Raw genomic sequence first — 25,492 nt, forward strand, 5'->3', positions numbered from 1 at the left:
TGGGAGAATAGTCAGGATAAAGGGAAAGATGACTGCAGCAATGTACAGAGACATCCTGGATGAAAACCTGCTCCAGAGCGCTCTTGACCTTAGACTGGGGCGACGGTTCATCTTTCAGCAGGACAATGACCCTAAGCACACAGCCAAGATATCAAAGGAGTGGCTTCAGGACAACTCTGTGAATGTGCTTGAGTGGCCCAGCCAGAGCCCAGAGTTGAATCCGATTGAACATCTCTGGAGAGATCTTAAAATGGCTGTGCACCGACGCTTCCCATCCAACCTGATGGAGCTTGAGAGGTGCTGCAAAGAGGAATGGGCGAAACTGGCCAAGGATAGGTGTGCCAAGCTTGTGGCATCATATTCAAAAGACTCGAGGCTGTAATTGCTGCCAAACGTGCATCGACAAAGCATTGAGTAAAGGCTGTGAATACTTATGTACATGTGATTTCTCAGTTTTTTTATTTTTAGTAAATTTGCAAAAACCTCAAGTAAACTTTTATCACATTGTCATTATGGGGTGTTGTGTGTAGAATTCTGAGGAAAAAAATGAATTTAATCCATTTTGGAATAAGGCTGTAACATAACAAAATGTGGAAAAAGTGATGCGCTGTGAATACTTTCCGGATGCACTGTATATATTTATCTATATATATCTACTGAGCATACTTTATACATAAAATATGTTCTCGTACCTTGCATAACTGTATAACCTTTATGGCGCAATAACAATTCAATACATTTATGGTCACTACAGTATTTGGATTTAATAATCTTCATGTGGGAAAAGGCTGACTCGCATAAATAAGTAGAGCCAAAAAATGCAGTCAAGGAGGTAGCACATTTTGTAGACGAGTTTTAGGTGAAACAGTGTTGCAATTTCTGATGCGAGTGAATCATCCTCAACATCTTCCCTAATTGGAGAGCACTTAAATGTAGCGATTGGCTCAAGTAAAAACGAGTTTTGAAACCGTCTGTCAAAGTCTGACAGACAATTCCCAATCTGCTCTGTGTAGCGTATGCTGTCAAGTTGCGCACACACCTTCCATTGCATCTCCAGCTCTGACGTGAAGTTTTGGATGTTCCCCAAATCAAGGCGCTAAAAAATGATGGCTGTCCGATTAACTGTGATTTTAGTTCCCTCTCCTTTTTCTTTCTCAGATTGTTTTTCAGAAGGACGTCAGTTTCGTAGTTTTTATGAACAGTTCGAAAGTGCCTTTCCACATTTTCCTTCTTTGGAATAGCAATGATAGATTGACAGATCAGACAAACGCACTTCGATTGTGACATTGTGAGAAAAAAAATCCTCTTCCAATTCATGTCCAGTCCATACCCTCCCCAAACAATTTTTTTTTTTTTAAATCCCTTCTTTATTCGATATAAATTGGAAGGCTAACTAGATCACAGCCTGAGTTTTGCAGTAGCTCGCGCATTTGATCGTGCGTGCAGGATGACCAGTGTGTTAGAAGAGAAGAGATCTCAGACTGGCCGCCCTGTATGTCACTCAAGTGGCAAATGCCATAGAGAGGATATATGATAGACTAACGTTTTGAATGCAACGCGATCTACCTGTACTACCTTTGCGATCTACCGGTTGATCGTGATCAATGCATTGGGCACCCCTGGTTTAGAGGAAAGCTACAAAAAGCTATCTCAGAGGTTTACACTGTCAGTTTCGACTGTAAGGAATGGAATCAGGAAATGGAAGGCCACAGGCACAGTTGCTGTTAAACCCAGGTCTGGCAGGCCAAGAAAAATACAGGAGCAGCATATGCGCAGGATTGTGAGAATGGTTACAGACAACCCACAGATCACCTCCAAAGACCTGCAAGAACATCTTGCTGCAGATGGTGTATCTGTACATCGTTCTACAATTCAGTGCAATTTGCACAAAGAACATCTGTATGGCAGGGTGATGAGAAAGAAGCCCTTTCTGCACTCACGCCACAAACAGAGCCACTTGTTGTATGCAAATGCTCATTTAGACAAGACAGATTCATTTTGGAACAAAGTGCTTTGGACTGATGAGACAAAAATTGAGTTATTTGGTCACAGCAAAAAGAGCTTTGGATGGTGGAAGAACAGTACATTCCAAGAAAAACACCTGCTACCTAGTGTCAAATTTGGTGGAGGTCCCATCATGCTGTGGGGCTGTGTGGATAGTTCAGGAATTAGGCCCTTGTTAAAGTTGAGGGTCGAATGAATTCAACCCAATATCAACAAATTCTTCAGGATAATGTTCAAGCATCAGTCACAAAGTTGAAGTTACGCAGTTGTTGGATTTTCCAACAAGACAATGACCCCAAACACAGTTTGAAATCTACAAAGGCATTCATGCAGAGGGAGAAGTACAATGTTCTGGAATGGCTGTCACAGTCCCCTAACTTGAATATCATCGAAAATCTATGGGGTGATTTGAAGCAGGCTGTCCATGCTCAGCATCTATCAAATTTAACTGAATTGGAGAGATTTTGTATAGAAGAATAGTCAAAAATACCTCCATCCAGAATCCAGACACTCATAAAAAGCTATAGGAGGCGTCTAGAGGCTGTTTTATTTGCAAAAGGAGGCTCAACTAAGTATTGATGTAATATCTCTGTTGGGGTGCCCAGATTTATGCACCTGTCTAATTTTGTTATGCTGCATATTGCATATTTTCTGTTAATGCAATAAACTTAATGTCACTGCTGAAATACTACTGTTTCCATAAGGCATGTCATATATTAAAAGGAAGTTGCTACTTTGAAAGCTCAGCCAATGATAAACAAAAATCCAAAGAATTAAGAGGGGTTCCCAAACTTTTTCATATGACTGTAGATGGACCAGTATAAAAATCACAACTGGTTACATTAAGTTTAATGTACTGTATGTTTTACATGTTAAAAGATAAAATATTAGATACACTTATCAAAGTACAAATTCCATTTTGGTCCGATTATTATCCAATAACAGTCAGTGGAAAGAAGCAATATGGAACACAGCATGAAATGCAAGTCACAAGGTTTAGCTTAAGACACACTAAGGCTATGAGACAAGTCTGAAGAATCTGAATGTTTTCAGCGTAAGAAAACTAAGAAGATAAAACATTTGACAAGTATTTAACACTGCAAAAGGAAGAAGAAAAGTAACGACTTGGCACAAGTTACCTATCAGTGCAAGCCAGTGGCACATGATGAAGGCTTCCCAATCCTGACCTGAAGTGATGCTTAATATACAGTGGGATGCAAAAGTTTGGGCAACCTTGTTAATAGTCATTATTTTCCTGTATAAATTGTTGGTTGTTATGATAAAAAATGTCAGTTAAATATATCATATAGGAGACACAAACAGTGATATTTGAGAAGTGAAATAAAATTTATTGGATTTACAGAAAGTTTGCAATAATTGTTCAAACAAAATCAGGCAGGTGCATAAATTTGGGCAACACAAAAAAGAAATGAAATCAATATTTAGTAGATCCGCCTTTTGCAGAAATTACAGCCTCTAAACGCTTTCTGTAGGTTCCAATGAGAGTCTGGATTGTGGTTGAAGGTATTTTGGACCATTCCTCTTTACAAAACATCTCTAGTTCATTCAGGTTTGATGGCTTCCGAGCATGGACAGCTCTCTTTAACTCACACCACAGATTTTCAATTATATTCAGGTCTGGGGACTGAGATGGCCATTCCAGAACGTTGTACTTGTTCCTCTGCATGAATGCCTTAGTGGATTTTGAGCAGTGTTTCGGGTTGTTGTCTTGTTGAAAGATCCAGCCCCGGCGCAGCTTCAGCTTTGTCACTGATTCCTGGACATTGGTCTCCAGAATCTGCTGATACTGAGTGGAATCCATGCGTCCCTCAACTTTGACAAGATTCCCAGTCCCTGCACTGGCCACACAGCCCCACAGCATGATGGAACCACCACCATATTTTACTGTAGGTAGCAGGTGTTTTCTTGGAATGCTGTGTTTTTTTCCTCCATGCATAACGCCCTTGTTATGCCCAAATAACTCAATTTTAGTTTCATCAGTCCACAGCACCTTATTCCAAAATGAAGCTGGCTTGTCCAAATGTGCTTGAGCATACCTCAAGCGGCTCTGTTTGTGCTATGGGCGGAGAAAAGGCTTCCTCTGCATCACTCTCGCATACAGCATCTCCTTGTGTAAAGTGCGCCGAATGGTTGAACGATGCACAGTGACTCCATCTGCTGCAAGATGATGTTGTAGGTCTTTGGTGCTGGTCTGTGGGTTGACTCTGACTGTTCTCACCATTCGTCGCTTCTGTCTATCCTAAATCTTTCTTGGTCTGCCACTTGAGCCTTAACTTGAACTGAGCCTGTGGTCTTCCATTTCCTCAATATGTTCCTAACTGTGGAAACAGACAGCTTAAATCTCTGGGACAGCTTTCTGTATCCTTCCCCTAAACCATGATGGTGAACAATCTTTGTCTTCAGGTCATTTGAGAGTTGTTTTGTGACCCCCATGTTGCTACTCTTCAGAGAAAATTAAAGGAGGAGGGAAACTTACAATTGACCCCCTTAAATACTCTTTCTCATTATAGGATTTACCTCTGTATGTAGGTCAGAGGTCACTGAGTTTATCAAGCCAATTTGAGTTCCAATAATTAGTTCTAAAAGTTTTGTAATCAATAAAATGACAACGGTGCCCAAATTTATGCACCTGCCTGATTTTGTTTGAACAATTATTGCACACTTTCTGTAAATCCAATAAACTTCATTTCACTTCTCAAATATCACTGTGTGTGTCTCCTATATGATATATTTAACTGACATTTTTTATCGTAACAACCAACGATTTATACAGGAAAATAATGACTATTAACAAGGTTGCCCAAACTTTTGCATCCCACTGTTAGATGTGCAAGAACTGACAAGTGATTTCGCATTGAATGTTCTCTCCTTTTGTTCCTAAGACATTACACAAGCACCAAACCTTCTGACAGTGACACTGTGAAGTGTAAAAATGACACAAGTCATACTCACTGTAAAAAACGTTTTAATGCAACAAGCATTACTGTCTCATTGAGATCATTTACTGTAACAAGTGAAGCATCAACTGGTTTGTACAATGCATTTGTAGTCATCCACACTCAACCATTTTACACACTTAAAAGTCAAGACAGGAATCCAAGAACAGGAAGATTCAGATTACCACTAAAAAAAACCTCTAGAAAATATACAATAAATTTGACAATGTCTTAAAAGTACAACGAACAAGGTCTCTCGACAAGTTCACAAGCACACATGATAAATTAATGCCTCTGACTGAAAAAATAATGACTGCAAAGATGGAAACTATTATACATTCTAAAATGTACCTTCTTGTATTTCAATAGGCTTATACATAACGCAGAAAAGTAATTTTATTGTCTGAAATGACAGTAATCAGTATTTAAAAAAAAAAAAAAAACAATAAACATTTTTTCGTGGTTCATTTCTACTGTCTGCTACTCAAAGTCTCACTTGTTGAGTCAGCCTCTTCTGCAAAACCCTCTGAATCGAAGGTGTAAAAGGCAGTAGCAGCCGACACACAAGAGAGATGCGCAAGAAGCTCTTCAGTTAGCATTCTAAGGACTGGATGGATGGAGAGATTCAGCCTACGTGGTCATGTTTAAGTAAAATTCCCATGTACTTGTTGGTGAGGAAGTCGCATCTTGCAATGCTGTTAATAGCCTGGTGAAGGTTCATTGCTGTAACTTCTTTTGGATTCCTAAAGAGAAAACAGATTAGAAGGTCTGGTCAACAATAGCTAGCTAGGAGCATCACTGAGGCCAGTGTACGTGAAAATGAACTTGCTTAAAAGTGTTTTAGAAAGCTCTCATTTTAAAAACTGTAGTGGCAGAGCTGCAAACACAGGAAACAAGGGCATCATTTGAAACTCTGAGAATCCCTGCCTTTCACCTGCTAGAGTTAGGTATCCCATGCTTGTCACTTTGTGGTCTCAGTACCACACTAAACTAGCGTATAACGTCTCCTGGGGCTTTAGTGCCAGCAATTTCTGTCTTGATACCATCCTTGCATCATGCCGAGTGTCTTCATACTCTGTATTGCCAATGGATCATTAGCCTTTTCATTTACCGAGGACTGCACAAATAAACTGAGAAATGGGGCCTGACATAAACCTGAATCTGCATCAACACTTTAAATGAAAATAAAAAAGTGTATTAGTGCACGGCACGGCACGCTGATGCCAGCTTGAGTGCTAATAACATGTGGACGTGCAAACAGCCAGGAATTTAGTGACAGGAAAATGACGATGACCATCCTCTTCAACTGTCACACTTTGGATGAAGCAAAGATGCATAAAGCACTTTGAGCATGGGATATGCGCTATATAAATAAAATGTATTGTTATTATAAAAAACAACTAAAAAGTAGAGTTTGCAATTTTTCCTACATGAAGACTGCACCCTGGTGGTACTCCATGAAGACAGATTACAACACAAGAGTGAGCTTACTTGTTCTGAGGTGACTTTTCATAGGCAACTGCTAATGCTTCTCTTAGAATCTCACTTGCAAACTGCTCAGTAGCCTGCAAGAGAAATACACATATACAAAGATTACAATTATATTACAAATATACAGTAAACAAAACTAAAATCATCATTTTCTAGATCATAAGAGTTATGCTTCATGCTGTATACCACTTCCAAAATATTAAACTGTGCCACCTTTTTCTGATCAAGACATTAAGTAGCCAGAAAAGTTATAATTCAACATAGTTCAAAAATAAATATTGAACATTAATGTCAGTTTGCTTTTGTAATGTTAAATTGTATGTGCCCAATGTTTAGCAGCACCAGCCAAAGTTCTAGGAAACAGCCCACAAAACTGAGTGATTAGGCTGCTTTCATGAATACAAATGTCTGTGCTGAGGTAAGTGACATGGCTCTTTCTAATGACACTTCATGATCAGTCTTTTAATCCACAATTTTAATATAAAACAGAACCAAGGACTTCTGAAATAGCTGCATAAGGAAGAAGGCATCAGATTAGAGGAGTTGTGCATATATGAATACAAATAATTGTTTGAAGCAAATATGTGTTTTTAACAGTTCAGAAGAAGAATTTGCCTTTCGATATCACCAGACAGCAGCACTGCAATCAATCAAAAGTCCCAGGAGGTAAACTTCAATTTATTCAGCTCTTTTACATGCCACACACTTAAACTATCGTTATTTATATGAAAGATCAGTTCTAATTATTTTTGTGAATGTTGTGATGTTTTGTAGTGGTAAAATAGGAGCAAAGTCTGTGGATGAAGGTTTTAGTTTTCTCGTTTGCTTACAACATAACCTTCACCTACAGTCTCAAGCTTTGAACGGCCCAGACTACAAGTACAAGCAGCAGATGTGAGGTTCCTCTGCAGGATACTTGGGCTAAATTCCCCTGATAGGATGAAGAGTTAAACTAGACTTTTTAAACTAGACTCCCAAGAGTTTAGAGTGGAATCCTCCTCAGAAACAGAGATACTGGGTAGAGCGACCTGAAGTGGTGTGAGCATGTAGTGCAGCACGGCCTGCTTCCCAGAGATCCAGATGGAGACTGATGACGCTGAGTTGCCTGGGAATTCCTGCACATTCCTCCAGAGGCATCGACAGACTACAGCTAGCGGCAATGGTGGGCTTCTGAAGGTAAGTGAAACCACTGTGGCACATCACCGGGCCTGGTAAAAGACTTTTCATAGCAGGGCAGTAGAAAGCCAGAGTAAATCACACACAGTGGGCAGATGGAAAGAAACAGGCCTTGATGGGATGCTAGTGTGGCACAGAAGTCATCCAGTGTCCAAGAAAAGTAAGCAGGACTATCTGTTTTTCCGCCACAACAAATGCAGAGTGATATCACTTGAATATCACATGAACATGACAATTCAATTCAGTGCTTTTGTTATGATTTAATTGGAACCTTAACAGCTCGGAGCAAGAAACAAATACAGTTGTGCTTGAAAGTTTGTGAACCCTTTAGAGTTTTCTATATTTCTGCATAAATATGACCTAAAACATCATCAGATTTTCACTCAAGTCCCAAAAGTAGATAAAGAGGAACCAGTTAAACAAATGAGACAAAAATATTATACTTGGTCATTTATTTATTGAGGAAAATGATCGAATATTACATATTTGTGAGTGGCAAAAGTATGTGAACCTCTAGGATTAGCAGTTAGTTTGAAGGTGAAATTAGAGTCGGGTGTTTTCAATCAATGGGATGACAATCAGGTGTGAGTGGGCACCCTGTGTTATTTAAAGAACAGGGATCTATCAAAGTCTGCTCTTCACAACACATGTCTGTGGAAGTGTATCATGGCATGAACAAAGCATATTTCTGAGGACCTTAGAAAAAGAGTTGTTGATGCTCATCAGGCTGGAAAAGGTTACAAAACCATCTCTAAAGAGTTTGGACTCCACCAATCCACAGTCAGACAGATTGTGTACAAATGGAGGAAATTCAAGACCATTGTTACCCTCCCCAGGAGTGGTCGACCAACAAAGATCACTCCAAGAGCAAGACGTGTAATAGTAAGCAAGGTCACAAAGGACCCCAGGGTAACTTCTAAGCAACTGAAGGCCTCTCTCACATTGGCTAATGTTCATGTTCATGAGTCCACCATCAGGAGAACATTGAACAATAATGGTGTGCATGGCAGGGTTGCAAGGAGAAAGCCACTGCTCTCCAAAAAAAACATTGCTGCTTTTGCTAAAGATCACATGGACAAACCAGAAGGCTATTGGAAGAATGTTTTATGAACGGATGAGACCAAAATAGAACTTTTTGGTTCAAATGAAAAGCGTTATGTTTGGAGAAAGGAAAACACTGCATTCCAGCATAAGAACCTTATCCCATCTGTGAAACATGGTGGTGGTAGTATCATGGTTTGGGCCTGTTTTGCTGCATCTGGGCCAGGACGGCTTGCCTTCATTGATGGAACAATGAATTCTGAATTATATCAGAGAATTCTAAAGGAAAATGTCAGGACATCTGTCCATGAACTGAATCTCAAGAGAAGGTGGGTCATGCAGCAAGACAACGGCCCTAAGCACACAAGTCATTCTACCAAAGAATGGTTAAAGATGAATAAAGTTAATGTTTTGGAATGGCCGAGTTAAAGTACTGACCGTAATCCAATTGAAATGTTGTGGAAGGACTTGAAGCGAGCAGTTAATGTGAGGAAACCCACCAACATCCCAGAGTTGAAGCTGTTCTGTACGGAGGAATGGGCTAAAATTCCTCCAAGCTGGTGTGCAGGAATGATCAAAAGTTACCGGAAATGTTTAGTTGCAGTTATTGGTGCAAATTGGGGGTCACAGCAGATACTGAAAGCAAAGGTTCACATACTTTTGCTAATCACAAATATGTAATATTCAATCATTTTCCTCAATAAATAAATGACCAAGTATAATATTTTTGTTTCATTTGTTTAACTGGTTTCTCTTTATCTACTTTTAGGACTTGAGTGAAAATCTGATGATGTTTTAGGTCATATTTATGCAGAAATATAGAAACTTCTAAGGGCCTTGCGTTCTGATTATGCACTGCCTTCACTACTGCCTTTTAACAACACACTTTCTCATAAGGTAAATCAGATTTTACAACCAACTGAAGATGTTGAAGGAAAGAAGAAACATCAAAACAATTCTGCACGATGCCATGTCACAGTCAATGCGGCCCATCTGTTGACGATTCGAGAAAGAACGGAGTAGAAATACAACAATTTCAGTTAAAATCTAGAACATTAAACACACTACTGCTATGACTGTGAACAAGGACTTCTGCTGAAGTCTGAAGAACTCTGATGTGTGTAAAGTATGCCTTTAATATGCTCCTAGTATGAATTTCAAAAATACAGATATTTGGTGCAGTTGGATTACTTATTTACATTATTATTAACTACTTTGTATTAACATTTCTGGCAGAAAACAACAGAGGATATACTGAAAAGTTCAAATTAAAATATTATTACTATATTATTTCAGCTGATGTCACATTACTTTAAAAAGAATATCCTTCATAAAATCATTTTCAGTATCACTTTTCTTTGAAGTGTGTCTTACCTTTAAAATCATATTTTCTACTGCAGGTCCATAAACATTTTTTTCTAGCTCTACTGGTTGGAATGTGATTCCAATCTGTTGGGAGCAAAATTTTTAAAAAGCTTAAAAAAACATTTTCTTAAAATGTAAATTTACAATTTATCATTTATCGTAGCTACTAAACAATGAACGGCCAATTATAACACATCTGAAAGAGCAAAAACAGAAATTTTCAGAATTTTGATTACATGGTACAGTGAATGACACCTTCAATTAGGTTTACAAAGAGACTAAAGTAATCAGAACTGCAATGCGGTCTCATGAAATAAGGGCCGTTCTAACAAGGTGATTTTATTTATCAACAGATGCTATTACTGCTGGCACACAAAATACAAATCAGAAACGAGCTAAAACATGAACAGTTTTCAAAGAGGTTTGGTCCACAGTATGCGCACTTTATTTTATGTACTTTGTATTTCTATAATAAACAATACCCTAACACGTGTTACAAATTTATAAAAGTGTGTGGGGCCAGTACACAACATGATAGTATGGGGTACACCAAATAATACTGCAATTATAATATTCTCAAAAAACCTTAAATATGGAAACTGACAAGTTCTTGTTTCAAAGGTCACTCTTAAAATAATAAAAAATCAAAAAAAAAAAAAACCAAAGAACAATATGTATAATTTAATAACCTGGGGGACGTGCTGTATTTTCTTCTCTAAAACCCCAACTCAGAAAAAGTTGGGACGTTATGGAAAATACAATAAAAACAGTAAGTGATAGTAAATGATCTTTAACCTGAAAACAACACCACAGCACATTATTTGACGTTACAACAAATGCATTTTATTATTTTAAATAAACACTTACTTTGATTTTGATAGTTGCAACATATTTAAAAAAAAGCCTTTGAACAGAAATGAATTTACCACTTTGTAATGTTTCCTTTCTTCCTCACAACACCCAATACATGTTTATGTACTGAAGACACCAATTTATTGAGTATTTCAGGTGTGATTTTGTCCCATTCTTCTTACAAACATATCTTAAGTTGTGCAACATTGTAGGTTCTTGATTGTTGCATTTTTTTGTGTTTCAAAATCCATCACACATTCTCAATTTTGGACAGGTCAGAACTGCAGGAAGGACAATCGAGCACCCGCACCCCCTACATATGCAGTCATGTCTTTCTAATCCAAGCAGAATATGGTTTTGCATTATCTTTCTGAAATAAGCAATGCTGTATATAAAAGAGATTTTGCCACGAAGGCTGATTCTTACGTACTTTTAGGAATTAATGGAACCTTCATAGAAATGCAAGTTAGCCTCTCCCAGAGCACTGGCATAACCCATACCCATTGTAGGTGGTAAGAGTGTGGATGGTCCTTTTCTGCTTTAGTCTGGAGAACTGTTTCTTCCAAAATAGACCTGAAATACTGATTCGTCCGACCGCAATATATGTATGTTACTGTGTGATGGCCCATGGCAGATATCTACAAGCCCAGATAAGTTGATGCCACTTCTAGACACTCTTTAACATATGGCTTCCGTTTTGCACTGCAAAGCTGTAATGGGCATTTCTGGATATAACTATGCAATGTGTTACCTGATATGGGTTTGTCAAAGTACTCCTAAGCTCATGTGGTTAAACCCCTTACTTATAAATGAAGTTCTTGATGCAGTGCCATCAGAGGGATACTAATCACCTTAGGCTTGTGCCTTTGCCCTTTATGCACAAAAGAAATCTCCAGATTCTTTGTCTCTTTTAATAATATTCAGCACTGCTAAGGGTGAAATACCCACATCTCTTTCAATCTGTCTTTGAGAAAAATAATTTTTAAACTTTTGAATGATTTTCTCATTCATTTGTAGAAAAATTGTTGATCTTTGGCCCATCTTTGCTCCTAAAGGACTAGGCCTTTCTTGAATGCCAATTTTATACCAAAGCATGGTTACAATCACCTGGGGCCTCATGTATAAACGGTGCGTATCCACAGAAATATTGCATACGAACGTTTCCAGATTCAAAACGTGATGTATAAAAACTAAACTTGGACTAAAGCCACGCACATTTCCACGGTACCTCATACCCTGTCGTACACAAGTTCTGCGTTCGGTTTTGCAGACTGGCGACACCCAGCATCAAAGCAGTGCTACTGTTCCTGTGTGGTTACCCTTTCTTTCTTAGATCCACATCCCTGACGCAGCTTTATAAATACACTGAAACTAACCACATATTGTTTATTAGTATAATGCATCTGATTGCAATTAACCTGTAACAATATAATGGTCCACAGAATGGCCAAACTATTCTAAATACCATAACTGCTTTAGCGTTGTTACTGTCACTGCACTTTCTTCTTTCAGCTGCTCCGTTTAGGGTTGCCACAGAAGATCATCTTTTTCCATATTACTCTCACTGCACCACTCAGAGTATTTGCAGTAATCCCTCGCTATATCGCGCTTCGACTTTCGCGGCTTCACTCTATCGCGGATTTTATATGAAAGCATAACTAAATATATAACACAGATTTTTTGCTGCTTCGAAGGTTCTGCGGACAATGTGTCTTTTTACTTCCTGTACATGCTTCCTCAGTTGGTTTGCCCAGTTGATTTCATATAAGGGACGCTATTGGCGGATGACTGAGAAGCTAACCAATCAGAGCACGCAGTTAAGTTCTCCTGACTGAGAAGCTAACCAATCAGAGCATGCAGTTAAGTTCCTGCCTTCTGAATGCAGTGTTAACCAGGAAGTCTCGTCTCGCTCATTCAGCATCAACGTGTTTCTCTGTGTAAAGAGTTGTGCTCTTTTGTGTTTATCTTTGTGCATAGTCAAGCCCTTCATTATGGCTCCAAAACGATCTGCTACTGCTTCAGGGGCCGTGCCCAAGCGCAAACGGAAGATGTTAACGATTGCCGAAAAGGTAAACGTTTTGGATTTGTTGAAGGCTACGATTCTTTTTATTTAAAAAGTAGGAAAGGAATATAAGATCCACGGCCGCAGTGGCCTTTTAACCAGGGTGCAAAAAGAGTTGTAAGTAAATGTAATAAGGCAGTAGTCTGGATGGAATCTGCTTTAGGGATTTGCATTGAAGACTGCCAGAAGAAGAACAACGACAGTGCTACACAATCCCCTGAAGAGGCTCCTTTGGAAGAACTGTAACGCTCTCCTTTGTTGTGCAGTAAAATTAAACTCATTGTTATCGGACAAGTCATCGTGTCATTGTTGGTGAGTAACCATAATTAATTTTCTACTTACAGTACTTAGTACATGTACGTACGTTTAGTGTCACTGACACACATTTACTGTATACTATTTTCCTTGCGTTGTACGTATTTATTGCTGGTGGCCTGTCTATCGTAATGGCTGTAACATATGTGATATCGGAGACACTCAATATCTTTAAAATAATATTTAGGTTTTACTGTATATAAACAGTGTGTTTATATACATAATTTCAATGAATCTTACCTAATATCTAAGAGAATACAAAGGGATTATGCTGTATAACTCTGTGAGGAATATTTATAAACAGTGTGGGAGAGTTTATAAGGGCTTAAAATATATAAAAATAACCATACAAACTTATGGTTTCTACTTCGCGGATTTTCACCTATCGTGGGGTCTGGAACGCAACCCCCGCTGATCGAGGAGGGATTACTGTATATCACTGTATCTGAGTGGGGAATCACAGCAGCAGCTGATCAGAAAGAGAATTATCGGGATACAGTATCAAGCACACGCTGCCTCAGCCACGGCAAAACGCTTCAGAGCCTTTCCTGTACGGACCTCGCAGTTCAGAAACAGTTTCATCCCAAGAACTGTAAACGCACTCCATCAGTCCATCAAGTGCTCCTTGTAGAACTGTTTGTACTTCTAAGTACAATCACCTCACTGTAAACTTGCACTACAGTTATAATATTGCACAACCTGCACTACTTTATAAAGCGCATATTTACATACTGTATGATGATATCATTTTTAAAATGAAATGCAGCAAAATATGCTGATTATATTATACAGATAAAACTTTTAACTTTATTTAAATAATCTATATTGTTAATAATTAAACATGTGAGGACACGGTGCTGCAGCGCTAGCTAGTTCATGGATTGATCCTACCTTGTGCTGTATTCTTGCTGGGCTGGCGTGACACTGGAAGGATAGATGGATAGAATAATTAAACATGTACTACGAAGATATTTCAATGTTCCTTAAAAGTTTTGAAGAATCGCCGTTGTAAGCTTACAGATGGTGTTCTGATCTCACTATTACGTGGTAATAGATATTCAGGCAGCTAAACTCCTCCCTTGATCAATAAGACGACCCGGAGACTGACTTGACACGAGGTGTACAAATCTCCAGTTTATTAATAAAGAGCAGGTGTGAAACTACAAGTAAAAAAAAAATAATATTCAGCATGCAAACATTTTGACAACAGATTTAAACTACACGTAGCAGTACAGAACGGTAACATTTTACAAATATAAACTTACCGGCTATGCTACCATAGGACTGAACAGTCAGGATGAACTTCACTCTATGTGTCCGTGGCAGATACATTACCCACATAGAGAATGCCCCCCTCTAAGGCGGCTCAGGAAGGACAAACATTACAGAGCATGCATACCTGAACACAACAACCACCCACAAATGGAAATGCTCAATAATTAGGCACTTTACCCTTCCCAACAAACATGACACTCCCCACCTGATATCGAAGATATCATCCTTAACTTAAGAACAAGTTCGGATATCTGGATATCTCGAAGTCTGGTCTCATTATCTCTACAAACTTTAACCTCTACTTTACGAACTCTACCATCCTCACTAGGAAACACTTTAGTCACCAGTCCAAGAGGCCAATCATTCCTTTTAGATTGACAATTCCACACTAGAACCACATCTCCAGATTTTAGGTTTGGCCTTCCAGATTGCCATTTACTGCGCGGCTGCAGAGTGGAGAGGTACTGTTTCCTCCATTTGTCCCAAAAGACATTAGCCAAACACTGCACTTGTCTCCAATGGCGCTTGTACAAGTCTTTCGTGTTGAAGTCACCAGGAGGAGCCTCAATCAGGCCAATCTTTTGGGTGAGCAATGTGGAAGGAGTTAGAGGCTGTGGATCTTCTGGGTCATCAGACATTAATGTCAAGGGTCTGGCATTCATAATAGCCATTACTTCAGCCATGAAAGTTACAAGAGAATCATGAGTTAGTCTTGCCGTCCCTGCTTGTAAAAATATGGAATCGAGTATTCTCCGGGCCATACCTATCATGCGCTCCCATACCCATCCTATGTGTGAAGAATGTGGAGGGTTAAATGTCCAGGTACAATCTTGCTCAGACAAGTATCTCTCAATGCAGTCAATGTCGAGGTTTGATGCAATTCTTAGCTCTTTACAAGCTCCAATAAAATTAGTCCCTCTATCAGAGCGGATTCTTTTAACTGGGCCCCTAACAGATATGAACCGATGGAAAGCATTGATGAAGCTTGAGGTGTCCATGGATTCAACCACCTCCATGTGGACAGCCCTGATACTCATACAAGTAAATATGACTGCTCAGCGTTTACTGTTCACCAGACCTCCTCTAGTGTGAAGTGAGGCAACAATCCAAGGACCAAACACATCGAGCCCTACATTTGAAAAGGGAGGTTCCATACTAAGCCGTTCAGAAGGTAAGTCAGCCATCTTCTGAGTCTGGAAAACTCCACAAAGTTTTTTGCAGATGACACATTTAAATATGGTGCCACTTATAACTCTTTTTGCACCTATGATCCATATACCAGCAACATGTAGAGCTCCTTCTGTAAATAGATGCCCTTGATGTTTAGTCTGCTCATGGTAATGATACACTAACAAAGGAGCAATGTGATGACTTTCAGGGATTAAAAGAGGGTTCTTTTCTTCAATAGTAAACTTGGCTTCCTTAATACGACCTCCAACTCTGAGCATTTCTTTCTCATCTATGAAAGGATCGAGTTTCCTTAGAGCACTGAATTTGGGAATGGCTTCTCCATTTCTGAGACACTGCAACTCTTTAGCATACATCTCTTGCTGCACAGTGCGGATGATAATATCCCTTGACTGTTTAAGCTCTTGTACTGTGTGTGCTATCTTACAGCAATGCCATCCCTTACAGCTGCTCTTACCTGCAGCAGAAGCTTTGAAGAGCTGAACTATATGAAGAAGGCTGGCAACAGCATGGACCAAGGATTTCCAAGTTGAGAATTTTTCAAAACAATGTGACCCAAGAGTCTGGATTGAGGTGGTGGTATTGAATACTGATACCTCGGGGCGGATTTCTATATCAGAGCCCGGGTCGACTAGCTCAAATGTTTCACATGTTGCGGTGTACTGCTCCACCTTTGCCAATGAAGCAGGTCCAGTAAGCCAAGCGACTAGCGGAGACTGTTGTTGTGGCATGGTCAGCTGGGTTTAAGTCAGTAGGTACATAATGCCACTGCTTCGGGTGTGTGGACTTCTGAATCCGTAAAACCCTATTATTAACATAAACATAGAATCTCTTTGTCTCATTGTGAATGTAGCCTAACACTACCTTGCTGTCTGCATAAAACTCAGTCTCTTCAAGTTCAACATCTATTTCTGATGAAATGAGCTCTGCCATTTCTAGTGCTAACACTGCAGCACAGAGCTCTAGTCTTGATACAGTGATTTCAGGACGTGCAGCTAACTTTGCTTTTCCCATAACAAACCCAATGTTACATTGTCCGTTAAGGTTTACGGTTTTAATGTAGGCTACAGCAGCTATTGAATTAATTGAAGCATCAGAGAAGACACAGAGTTTCCTAGTTTGTATTTCCTCTTGGGGTATAAAGTAATATGAACGTGGGACTTGGAGGTCTGACAGAGCTTTCAGAGAGTTTCTCCACCCCTCCCACAAGCTTTCTTTGTCTGGAGACAATGGACAGTCCCAATCACTTGACTCTGTAGTCAGTTCCCGGAGTATTGCTTTGCCTCGAATAGTGACTGGAGCAGCAAAACCTAGGGGGTCGTATAAACTATTGATGGTAGACCAAACACCTCGGCGAGTAAAGGGTTTCTCCTCGTTATTGACTTTAAATTCAAAGGTGTCAGTTTTTAAATTCCAGATCAGACCAAGACTGCGCTGTATTGGCAATGTGTCTGCTCCTAGGTCTAAATCCTTCAGGTTGCTTGCATACTCTCTAGATGGAAAGGCCTTAATAACATCCAAACTGTTAGAAGCAATCTTATGTAACCTAAGGTTTGAACATGAAAGCATGTCTTGTGTTCTTTTCAGCAAATTAACAGCAGCTTCAACAGATGGCAAGGACTTCAGTCCATCATCCATATAAAAATCTCTCTCTACAAATTGCTTGACGTCCTTTCCATATTGTGCTTCACCTTCCTGTGCACACCGATTGAGGCCATAAATTGCAATTGCAGGTGAATGACTGTTTTCAAATACATGTACTACCATTCGATATTCGATTATGCCTTCGGAGGGATCATTATCCTTGAACCAGAAGAACCTTAAGAAGTTCCAGTCTTCTTCAAATGAGTGTCTCCTTATAATTCCAAAAGCTAAACTTAAAAGAAGTGGTGAGGCGGCCTTCTGCTGTTATGCACCCAAAATCTGGAATAGCCTGCCAATAGGAATTCGCCAGGCAAATACAGTAGAGCACTTTAAAACACTGCTGAAAACACATTACTTTAACATGGCCTTTTTATAACTTCACTTTAACTTAATACTGATACTCTGTATGTTCAATTCTTCATAATAACTATTCATGGTGGCTCTAAAATCTGCACTGACCCCTACTCTCTTCTGTTTCTTTTTCCGGTTTCTTTGTGGTGGCGGCTGCCACCACCACCTACTCAAAGCATCATGATGCTCCAACATTGATGGACTAAAAGGCAAAAGTCTACGTGACCATCATCATCAGGTCCTTCGATGAAAATGCTAAATACAAAGAGGACTGTTTGATTTATGTTAGGTAGATTGCCCAGAGGGGACTGGGCGGTCTCTTGGTCTGGAACCCCTACATATTTTATTTTTTTCTCCAGCCTTTGGAGTTTTTTTTTGTTTTTTCTGTCCACCCTGGCCATCGGACCTTACTCTTATTCTATGTTAATTAATGTTGACTTATGTTTATCTTTTATTGTGTCTTCTATTTCTCTATTCATTTTGTAAAGCACTTTGAGCTACATTTTTTTGTATGAATATGTGCTATATAAATAAATGTTGATTGATTGATTGATTGATTCTCTGACAAGGAAACAATGGAACATTTGCTGAATATCGGCTATAAAGGCAATAGAAACTTTGCGAAATCGGATAAGCACCCGAGAAGTTTATTGTTCAAGTCTGGACCAGTAAGGAGCACATCATTTAAAGAAACCCCTCTGTATTTAGAGCTGGAGTCAAACACTACTCTAATTTTCTCCGGCTTCTTTGGGTGATACACCCCAAATATTGGAAGGTACCAACACTCTTCCTTTTCTTTAAGACTAGGTGCAATCTCTGCATGCTTATTTTCAAATATTTTCTCCATAAAGGAAAAGAAGTGCTCTTTCATCTCTGGTTTCTTTTGGAACGCACGTCTGAGAGAACAGAAACGATTTAAGGCTTCCTCCCTGTTTTTAGGGAGACATTGTCTCTGAGGTTTAAAAGGGAGTGAAGCCACCCAGCTGTTTGAGGCATCCTTAAACAGTCCTGCCTTCATGACTTTTAGGAAGGCTTTATCTTCAATAGAAAGGGCAATTTTGTTGTCCTCAGGAAAACTGTGCACCCCAAATGATTCTCCTCCCCATCACAGAGTGAGTCAACATTGTAAGGGCTCTGGAGCTGACTGGGTTGTTTGGTAGAATTGTAAGTTTCTTTTACAGAGAGACAATTAGGGCATGGCTGAAAAAGGGATGGACGACCATTTCCCAATGTATTTGTAAACAAAGTACTAACACTTGAAGGCTTGTGCACATCTCACAAGCAAACATCACCTACTATGACCCATCCTAGGTCCAATTTCTGGGCATAAGGAGAATTGTGTGAGCCATTTACTTGTTTTTTAACTTTATGAACCCTTATAATGTTTCTCCCAAGGAGCAATAGTATCTGAGCCTGCAGATCAAGTTCAGGGATCTAGGAAGCTAGATGTTTTAGATGTGCATGCTGAAGGGCTACCTCTGGTGTGGGAAATTGTGATCTGTTATCAGGAATCTGATTGCATTTAATCAACGTTGGCAGGGGCATGCAGAGCTGTACCTCTGCACAACTCTATAGCGGCACAGATGCAGTATCCGGTCCGTTCAATCCATTATAAAGCCTGCCAGGAAGTAGCCGTTTCACTGTTCTGATCTCACTATTACGTACGTGGTAATAGATATTCAGGCAGCTAAACTCCTCCCTTGATCAATAAGACGACCCGGAGACTGACTTGACACGAGGCGTACAAATCTCCTGTTTATTAATAAAGAGCAGGTGTGAAACTACAAGTAAAAAAATATAATATTCAGCATGCAAACATTTTGACAACAGATTTAAACTACACGTAGCAGTACAGAACGGTAACATTTTACAAATATAAACTTACCGGCTATGCTACCATAGGACTAAACAGTCAGGATGAACTTCACTCTATGTGTCCGTGGCAGATACATTACCCACATAGAGAATGCCCCCCTCTAAGGCGGCTCAGGAAGGACAAACATTACAGAGCATGCATACCTGAACACAACAACTACCCACAAATGGAAATGCTCAATAATTAGGCACTTTACCCTTCCCAAAAAACATGACAGATGGCTTAACGTCTATCACAGAGCTGATTGTGTGCCGATTGGGTATTTCGAGAAAGAAAAGTAAGGACAGCAATTGGAGGTTAGTACGTTTGAAAGAGACAGTACTGCTGCAATAATTTCATCGAAGGTCGTGCACAAACACTGCTCCACTGTGTTCCCAAGTTTAATAACATGCTTTCATTCCTATCATCATGAAAAAGATATCACGTATACATCTCAGTATTTGAATTATTTAGAGAGCTGTAATATTACGAATGTAATAGATTCTGTGTCCTGTCTGAGGAAGACAAAACCCGGAAGCACGTAGTGATTCACACACATAAAGCACATAGAAGATCAAATACAAAACAAAGCATTTAACATGCTACTTTAGTTACGATGGGATTGAAGTTTATGATGTTCTACTTTAATGACAAAATGAACTACGTGATTAATGTGGAAATTTCGAAATTAAAGTTGACATTTCATGCTTTTTTTCCCAACTGTGTGCCTATTTTTTTTTCTCTGTACTCTAATAAGCTTTCATATGACACTCAGACGGTGGGCTACGACTTGCCTTTACACAGCAACTTTGATATGTTACAGCACTGTGCGATTTTGTGCTTTCGAGTTTCTTCGACACGCTATGTCACTCAATCAACTTCCTTTTGCTGTTTATACCACTGTTTAAACCAACAAATAGTACGTTTTTCCTTGCCTTCACTTGGTATTCGCTGAAATTCGTATATTTTCCCCTGTGCTTTTGCCATTGGTTTTTCACAGAACGCTGAGCTTAAGGGCTATTTATTTTGATTTGCATATTCAAAGAGGCGTAATTCTGGGAAGAGTTTTGGCGGGACAGCAGGCGCATGCACAAGCATTACTTTTCACGCTGATCGGGATTTATACAGCGGAAGAACGTGGAAGTTTGCGTACACACAGATTTCTGCATCTGGATTTTTCTGTGCGTATGCTCATTCCCACATTTGTGCTTATTCCATGTTATAGTGCGAGTTCCGCGCACGGCGTTATAAATGAGGCCCCTGGTGAACATTATCTACTCACCTTATTATTTTCTATTTTTAACACATTATTGGCCCTAAAACTGACCCATTCTAACTTTTTTGGAATGTGTTGCAGGCCCTCAATGACAAGAATGTATGTGTATTTATGAAAAAATGAGGTTTACAAGACTAAACATTAAATATCTCATGTTTACACTGTTTGGGATAGATTTAAAATTAATTAAGTCAATTTTAATTTTAAAAATTAAGTCAAATTAATTTTGAAATTACTGCTTTCTCTTTTTGTTATTTCCATACCATCCCAACATATTTTAACGTTGGGGCTGTAGATGGAGGGATGGATGGACAGACAGATGGCTGGATGGATGTTCTAATCAGGTTTATTTAGGGCTGATGCTGATCACAAATGCCATGTTACTTGAACGGCCAATTCTGATAATGATTCCAATTTTTTTCTCTTTATTTCTTTGAAAAACTATTTACACTAAGCTCCTACATAACCAGATGCCTAGAAGCAATATGTTTGATATTACTCTGGTATTCTTAGAATTAAATTATTGACCTCAGGTGTTACCTGTTAATTTTTTTATTAACAAAATTAAATTCTGTAGTAGGCTTATTGTTCAGTGAAAATAAAAATACAAAATAAATAAAACATCCTTAAAATGTCATTTATGAACTAATATATTATATACAGAATATATTTATACATAATGCTTATGGCATTAAAGAAAATAAAATGCTTTGCATAATTACAGGCTGCCACATTGTTTAACTTCTTTTGTAATGAACACACAGAGGCTTGATCTGCAAGAGAAATAAAATCCTGCAGTAGCCTACTTCATTATATTCCTTGCTTTGTGTCCCAGTTAATACAAGTTATCGTCAATATACTAACAACCCAATTGTGCTTCATTTCACTCAGAATATGAAACCAATGTAGGAAGTACTTCAAGATAGAGAAGCTTTTATCTATGGCACCTCTGCACGATAACCACCCTTTACCACCCTCTCAAACTTACACGGTTTTTAATGTTTGGAAGACATACAGGATTAAATCAATTAGAGATCTGTACATAGATGATGTCTTTGCATCCTACGAACAATTATACTCCACATTTAGCTTCCCTTTAACACAATTTTTCCACTATTTCCAAACTAGAAATTTTGCTAAACAAAATCTGCCCAATTTTCCTCACCTCCCACCTACTTCTATTCTTTTCCTTGTAGCTGCTTTGTCCGGCGGTGCCTGGCATACTTAAAAGCCCACACAGCCCTATTGATTTTTGATTGTTTGCTTTTCTCACTCGCTCCCTCTCTCTGACATTCTCTGCTCCTGACGCGCATTTCTTTGAAGAGGAAGATATATTTGCATTCTTTTAATTGTGAGACGGAACCGTCATCTCTGTCTTGTCATGGAGCATAGTTTAAACATTTGACTAAAAAGGGTGTTATTTCATGTCTAGAGGGCTCTAATAATGTTAGAAAATGTATTCAGAAGGTTGCAAACATGTTTTCTATACTCTAACTGTGAAAATATTCGATTTATAAATAAAGAATCCTACTTCACGGAAATTAATTTATCGAGGCAGAGTCTGAGTCTGGAATGGTTTAACCGCGATAAATGAGGGTTGACTGTATCGGAGTACTTTTGGTACATAAGATTAACCCTAAGCATTATAACTGAGGCCAATTATCTTAGGAAATTTATCTAACTATGCTGTGTAACACAGCTGGTAATTACCAATATTTGAAAAATTGTTTTTAATTTTTTTTATAAATCCAAAGTAAAAAGAATGGTAATTTTATTCCTGAAATTCTTGGCTCAAAAAGCTTTATTAAATAGAAATGTAACTATTTTTACCTGTTCAGCAGACTCTCTTACATATTCCATAGAAGGCGAGAGTCCCATATAGAATTTGACTTCTTCATTTTCCTCTTCATTTTCCTGCTTGATCTCTGTGTTGGACAGTTCCTTTACTCCAGTAACATCCACAAACTCATCTTCAGGCTCCTGTTCAGTCTTCAAAAGCTTTTGCAAATTTTCCAACCTCTGACAAAGATCATCGGCAGTATCATATGTGGAAGGGAACTCTACAAAGAACAATGAACATGGAGATTATTAAAAGTGACAATTAAAAATTTAAAACTAGTTACACAATTTCACTTGATGAAAGTGACAGTCCTCTTATTTTGTACAGTAACATCTCTGACAGTTATATAGAACACTTTTATACTCCTTTCAAGAGATGGCTGTACAAGAGTTTATATGCAGTTCAGAATTTTCATTGTTATGATGAGAGGACATTGTGCTCAGTCTGTTGCCTCTCATTAGTTTTCATCAGAAAAGAAAGTCCAGACGGTAGAGAGCAAAAGATAGCAAAAAAAGCAAGCCAGGAACGGGTTATTTTGGAGAAATCATACGTTGTATATTCAGTCGTCTTTAATTTGTTCACTTGTGCAAAAAGTGGAAAATGTTACACATAATACCACAGATCCAACTGGAAACTTGTCAGTTGCACGACTAGCTTATTCAGTTAAAGACTTAATACAGTTCTGCAAAGTTAGAGCAATGATTTCATGGTTGTCCAATAAGAACATTGCTAAGCTTAAATATGCTAAGATTTTTGTCTTTAATTTTATACAATATGAGGTTGGTGGAATTATTCGAATATACTCATTATTGAGATTTTACTTTAACAATATCTGTGGCACTATGCCAACTGTAACATTTCCGTGGTGATAAAATATTTCTTTTCTCCCTCAGCCTCCAGTATCATCAGTACTGCTGAACTAACTTGGACTGACATTGTGAAATGGTAAAGTGTTTAATCTCAACTACACCAACACTTGTCATTCTGTACAGCTGAAGCTAATCAGTAACAGAATGAAACATAATAAAGAAAGTATTGCTGCAATAGCTAGAAAACGCTAAGGTATATGTAAAAATGCTTAAAAAGAGTAGGTTATTATGTACCAATATAGATTGTTAATGAATTATCTATTTTTTCCAAATCAATATCATACCAACAGTTAAAGGTTTCCTCAGTGCTAGAGCATATAGACATTTCCATATATCTTTTCCTTTGCTTACAAGTATAATAAAGCTGTGAAGTTTAATGGGAGATGTGCTCGATTGAAGTCCATTTATTCAACAGCTGCATTTAGTAAATATATTTTACACACAAATTAACACAAAGATAATTTTTATATGATAAAACAATTACAAAAAAAACTTCTGTATCAATAGGTTGAGCAAAATAAAAATAAGAAACCCACTTAGAGAAACAAAAAGCTAACTTGTATAGAACAGAATATATAGAAGATTTTTAAAGACAAAAAAAAAAAAAAGAACGAGAGTAGACTAGATAATACAGATAATACGATATAGGGAAAACAGCCATTAGTTACACATTCAAAAGTTATTCCATGGTTAGCGTTTCAGAGACAGAAATGATTTGTGAATGACAACACACCTCTGGGGGCAGCTCTCTTAAAGGTATGTAGTGAAAAGATGTGATATTTTCCACTGAAAAGGCTCCATCCACAAGGTTTGTCCCTAATAACCCACTGGCAATTTCCTCCAGTCTGTGCATTTTAAATATTCAGGATGACAGTGTCCCATTTCTACTCATGTATGTATTGGTATAATATATAAAAATAACTACTGAAGGACATGGAGACAGAAAAAGGAATAGAACAAAAGACTTGACACCGAGAGAAAACAGAAAGCTAAAATTGCAGTAATCAATTCAGAAGCTCAGTAGCAGAAGGTAAATGAAGCTTTAATGATTAGACCGCTGCAGGTGCTCAGCTTCATGCGTTTGTGAAGTGCTTCCGTCTGCTATGATATCTTTCCCTCATTTTGACAATTACATCACTATATACCATAAAATAGTAAATAGTGTTTAGAGAACTAGTGGGGGCTATGTATATTCTACATGTTAAAATGATTGTGGTTATATTCTAGCACAGCATGCTTGCATTTCCAATTAGGCAGTAATATTAACTTTCTTAAATTATACGTTTAGCTCTGCAGTTAGAAAGCAGATGCAGCCTCCTTTGTGGTTCTTGTGGAGTGATGTTACTAGTTACTAATGATGTTACTAGTTGCTAATGTTAGGCACATTTACCAGTTTGGGTGTTTTGAGTACCGACATCCACATATCCTGTGGTTTTCTTCTTTACCAGCTTTCTTAATTCTTCATTTCACCTTCTTTTGATGGGGTGTGACATACTGTCTACATCAAATGCATATTTTGCATTTCAAATTTTCACAAAAGTAGCTGCCAGCTCTTTCAACCTCATGTGAACTTCAACATCGTTCATCGTAACAGTGAACAACAGACAGCTCACACAGCACCTGCAACAACGTATTGCTCATTGTTACCGCTAGCCCATTGATGTTTTTGAATGCAACTGTATAATCTGATTTTATAGAAAGGTTTTTCCCCTTATAACAGGTTATGCTTATTTTTAACACATGCAATATAAAATTTTTATGTTTAATAGGGGTCCTTTAGGACAGGGCCTCTGAGGTTAAGTGAGTTGCGTTGTGTACCACCCGTACCTTGAAGAAAGGGAGGGATAACTGTAGGTGGGGGAGTTCAGGTCTAAACCGCCCCGAAATCTGAATAAAAGTTAAAGAATTGGAAGAAATTAGGCATAAAATTA

At 38.5% G+C, this 25,492-nt stretch overlaps 2 protein-coding genes across 5 annotated transcripts in view; both read right to left on the bottom strand.

Annotated features, from left to right (window-relative positions):
- Positions 1–4,973: 4,973 nt before the first annotated feature.
- Positions 4,974–25,492, bottom strand: part of yeats2 (YEATS domain containing 2) — a 143,747-nt gene continuing 123,228 nt past the window's right edge. For all 4 annotated transcript variants that reach the window (XM_039761706.1, XM_039761687.1, XM_039761696.1 and 1 more), the window contains 4 exons: positions 22,683–22,912; positions 10,044–10,118; positions 6,453–6,526; positions 4,974–5,704 (listed from right to left, as the gene is read on the bottom strand). In XM_039761706.1, the coding sequence (XP_039617640.1) occupies positions 5,587–5,704; positions 6,453–6,526; positions 10,044–10,118; positions 22,683–22,912 (497 nt within the window). In that variant the 3' untranslated portion in view covers positions 4,974–5,586. The remainder of the gene's footprint in view (positions 5,705–6,452; positions 6,527–10,043; positions 10,119–22,682; positions 22,913–25,492) is intronic.
- Positions 14,155–15,686, bottom strand: LOC120534260. Its single transcript, XM_039761715.1, has 2 exons — positions 14,282–15,686; positions 14,155–14,187 (listed from the first exon to the last, which is right to left on the bottom strand). The coding sequence occupies exon 1, from the start codon at positions 15,573–15,575 to the stop codon at positions 14,712–14,714; it is 864 nt and encodes a 287-aa protein (XP_039617649.1). The 5' UTR covers positions 15,576–15,686; the 3' UTR covers positions 14,155–14,187; positions 14,282–14,711.

Source organism: Polypterus senegalus, chromosome 1, assembly GCF_016835505.1.
Source record: "Polypterus senegalus isolate Bchr_013 chromosome 1, ASM1683550v1, whole genome shotgun sequence".
Taxonomy (NCBI): domain Eukaryota; kingdom Metazoa; phylum Chordata; class Cladistia; order Polypteriformes; family Polypteridae; genus Polypterus; species Polypterus senegalus.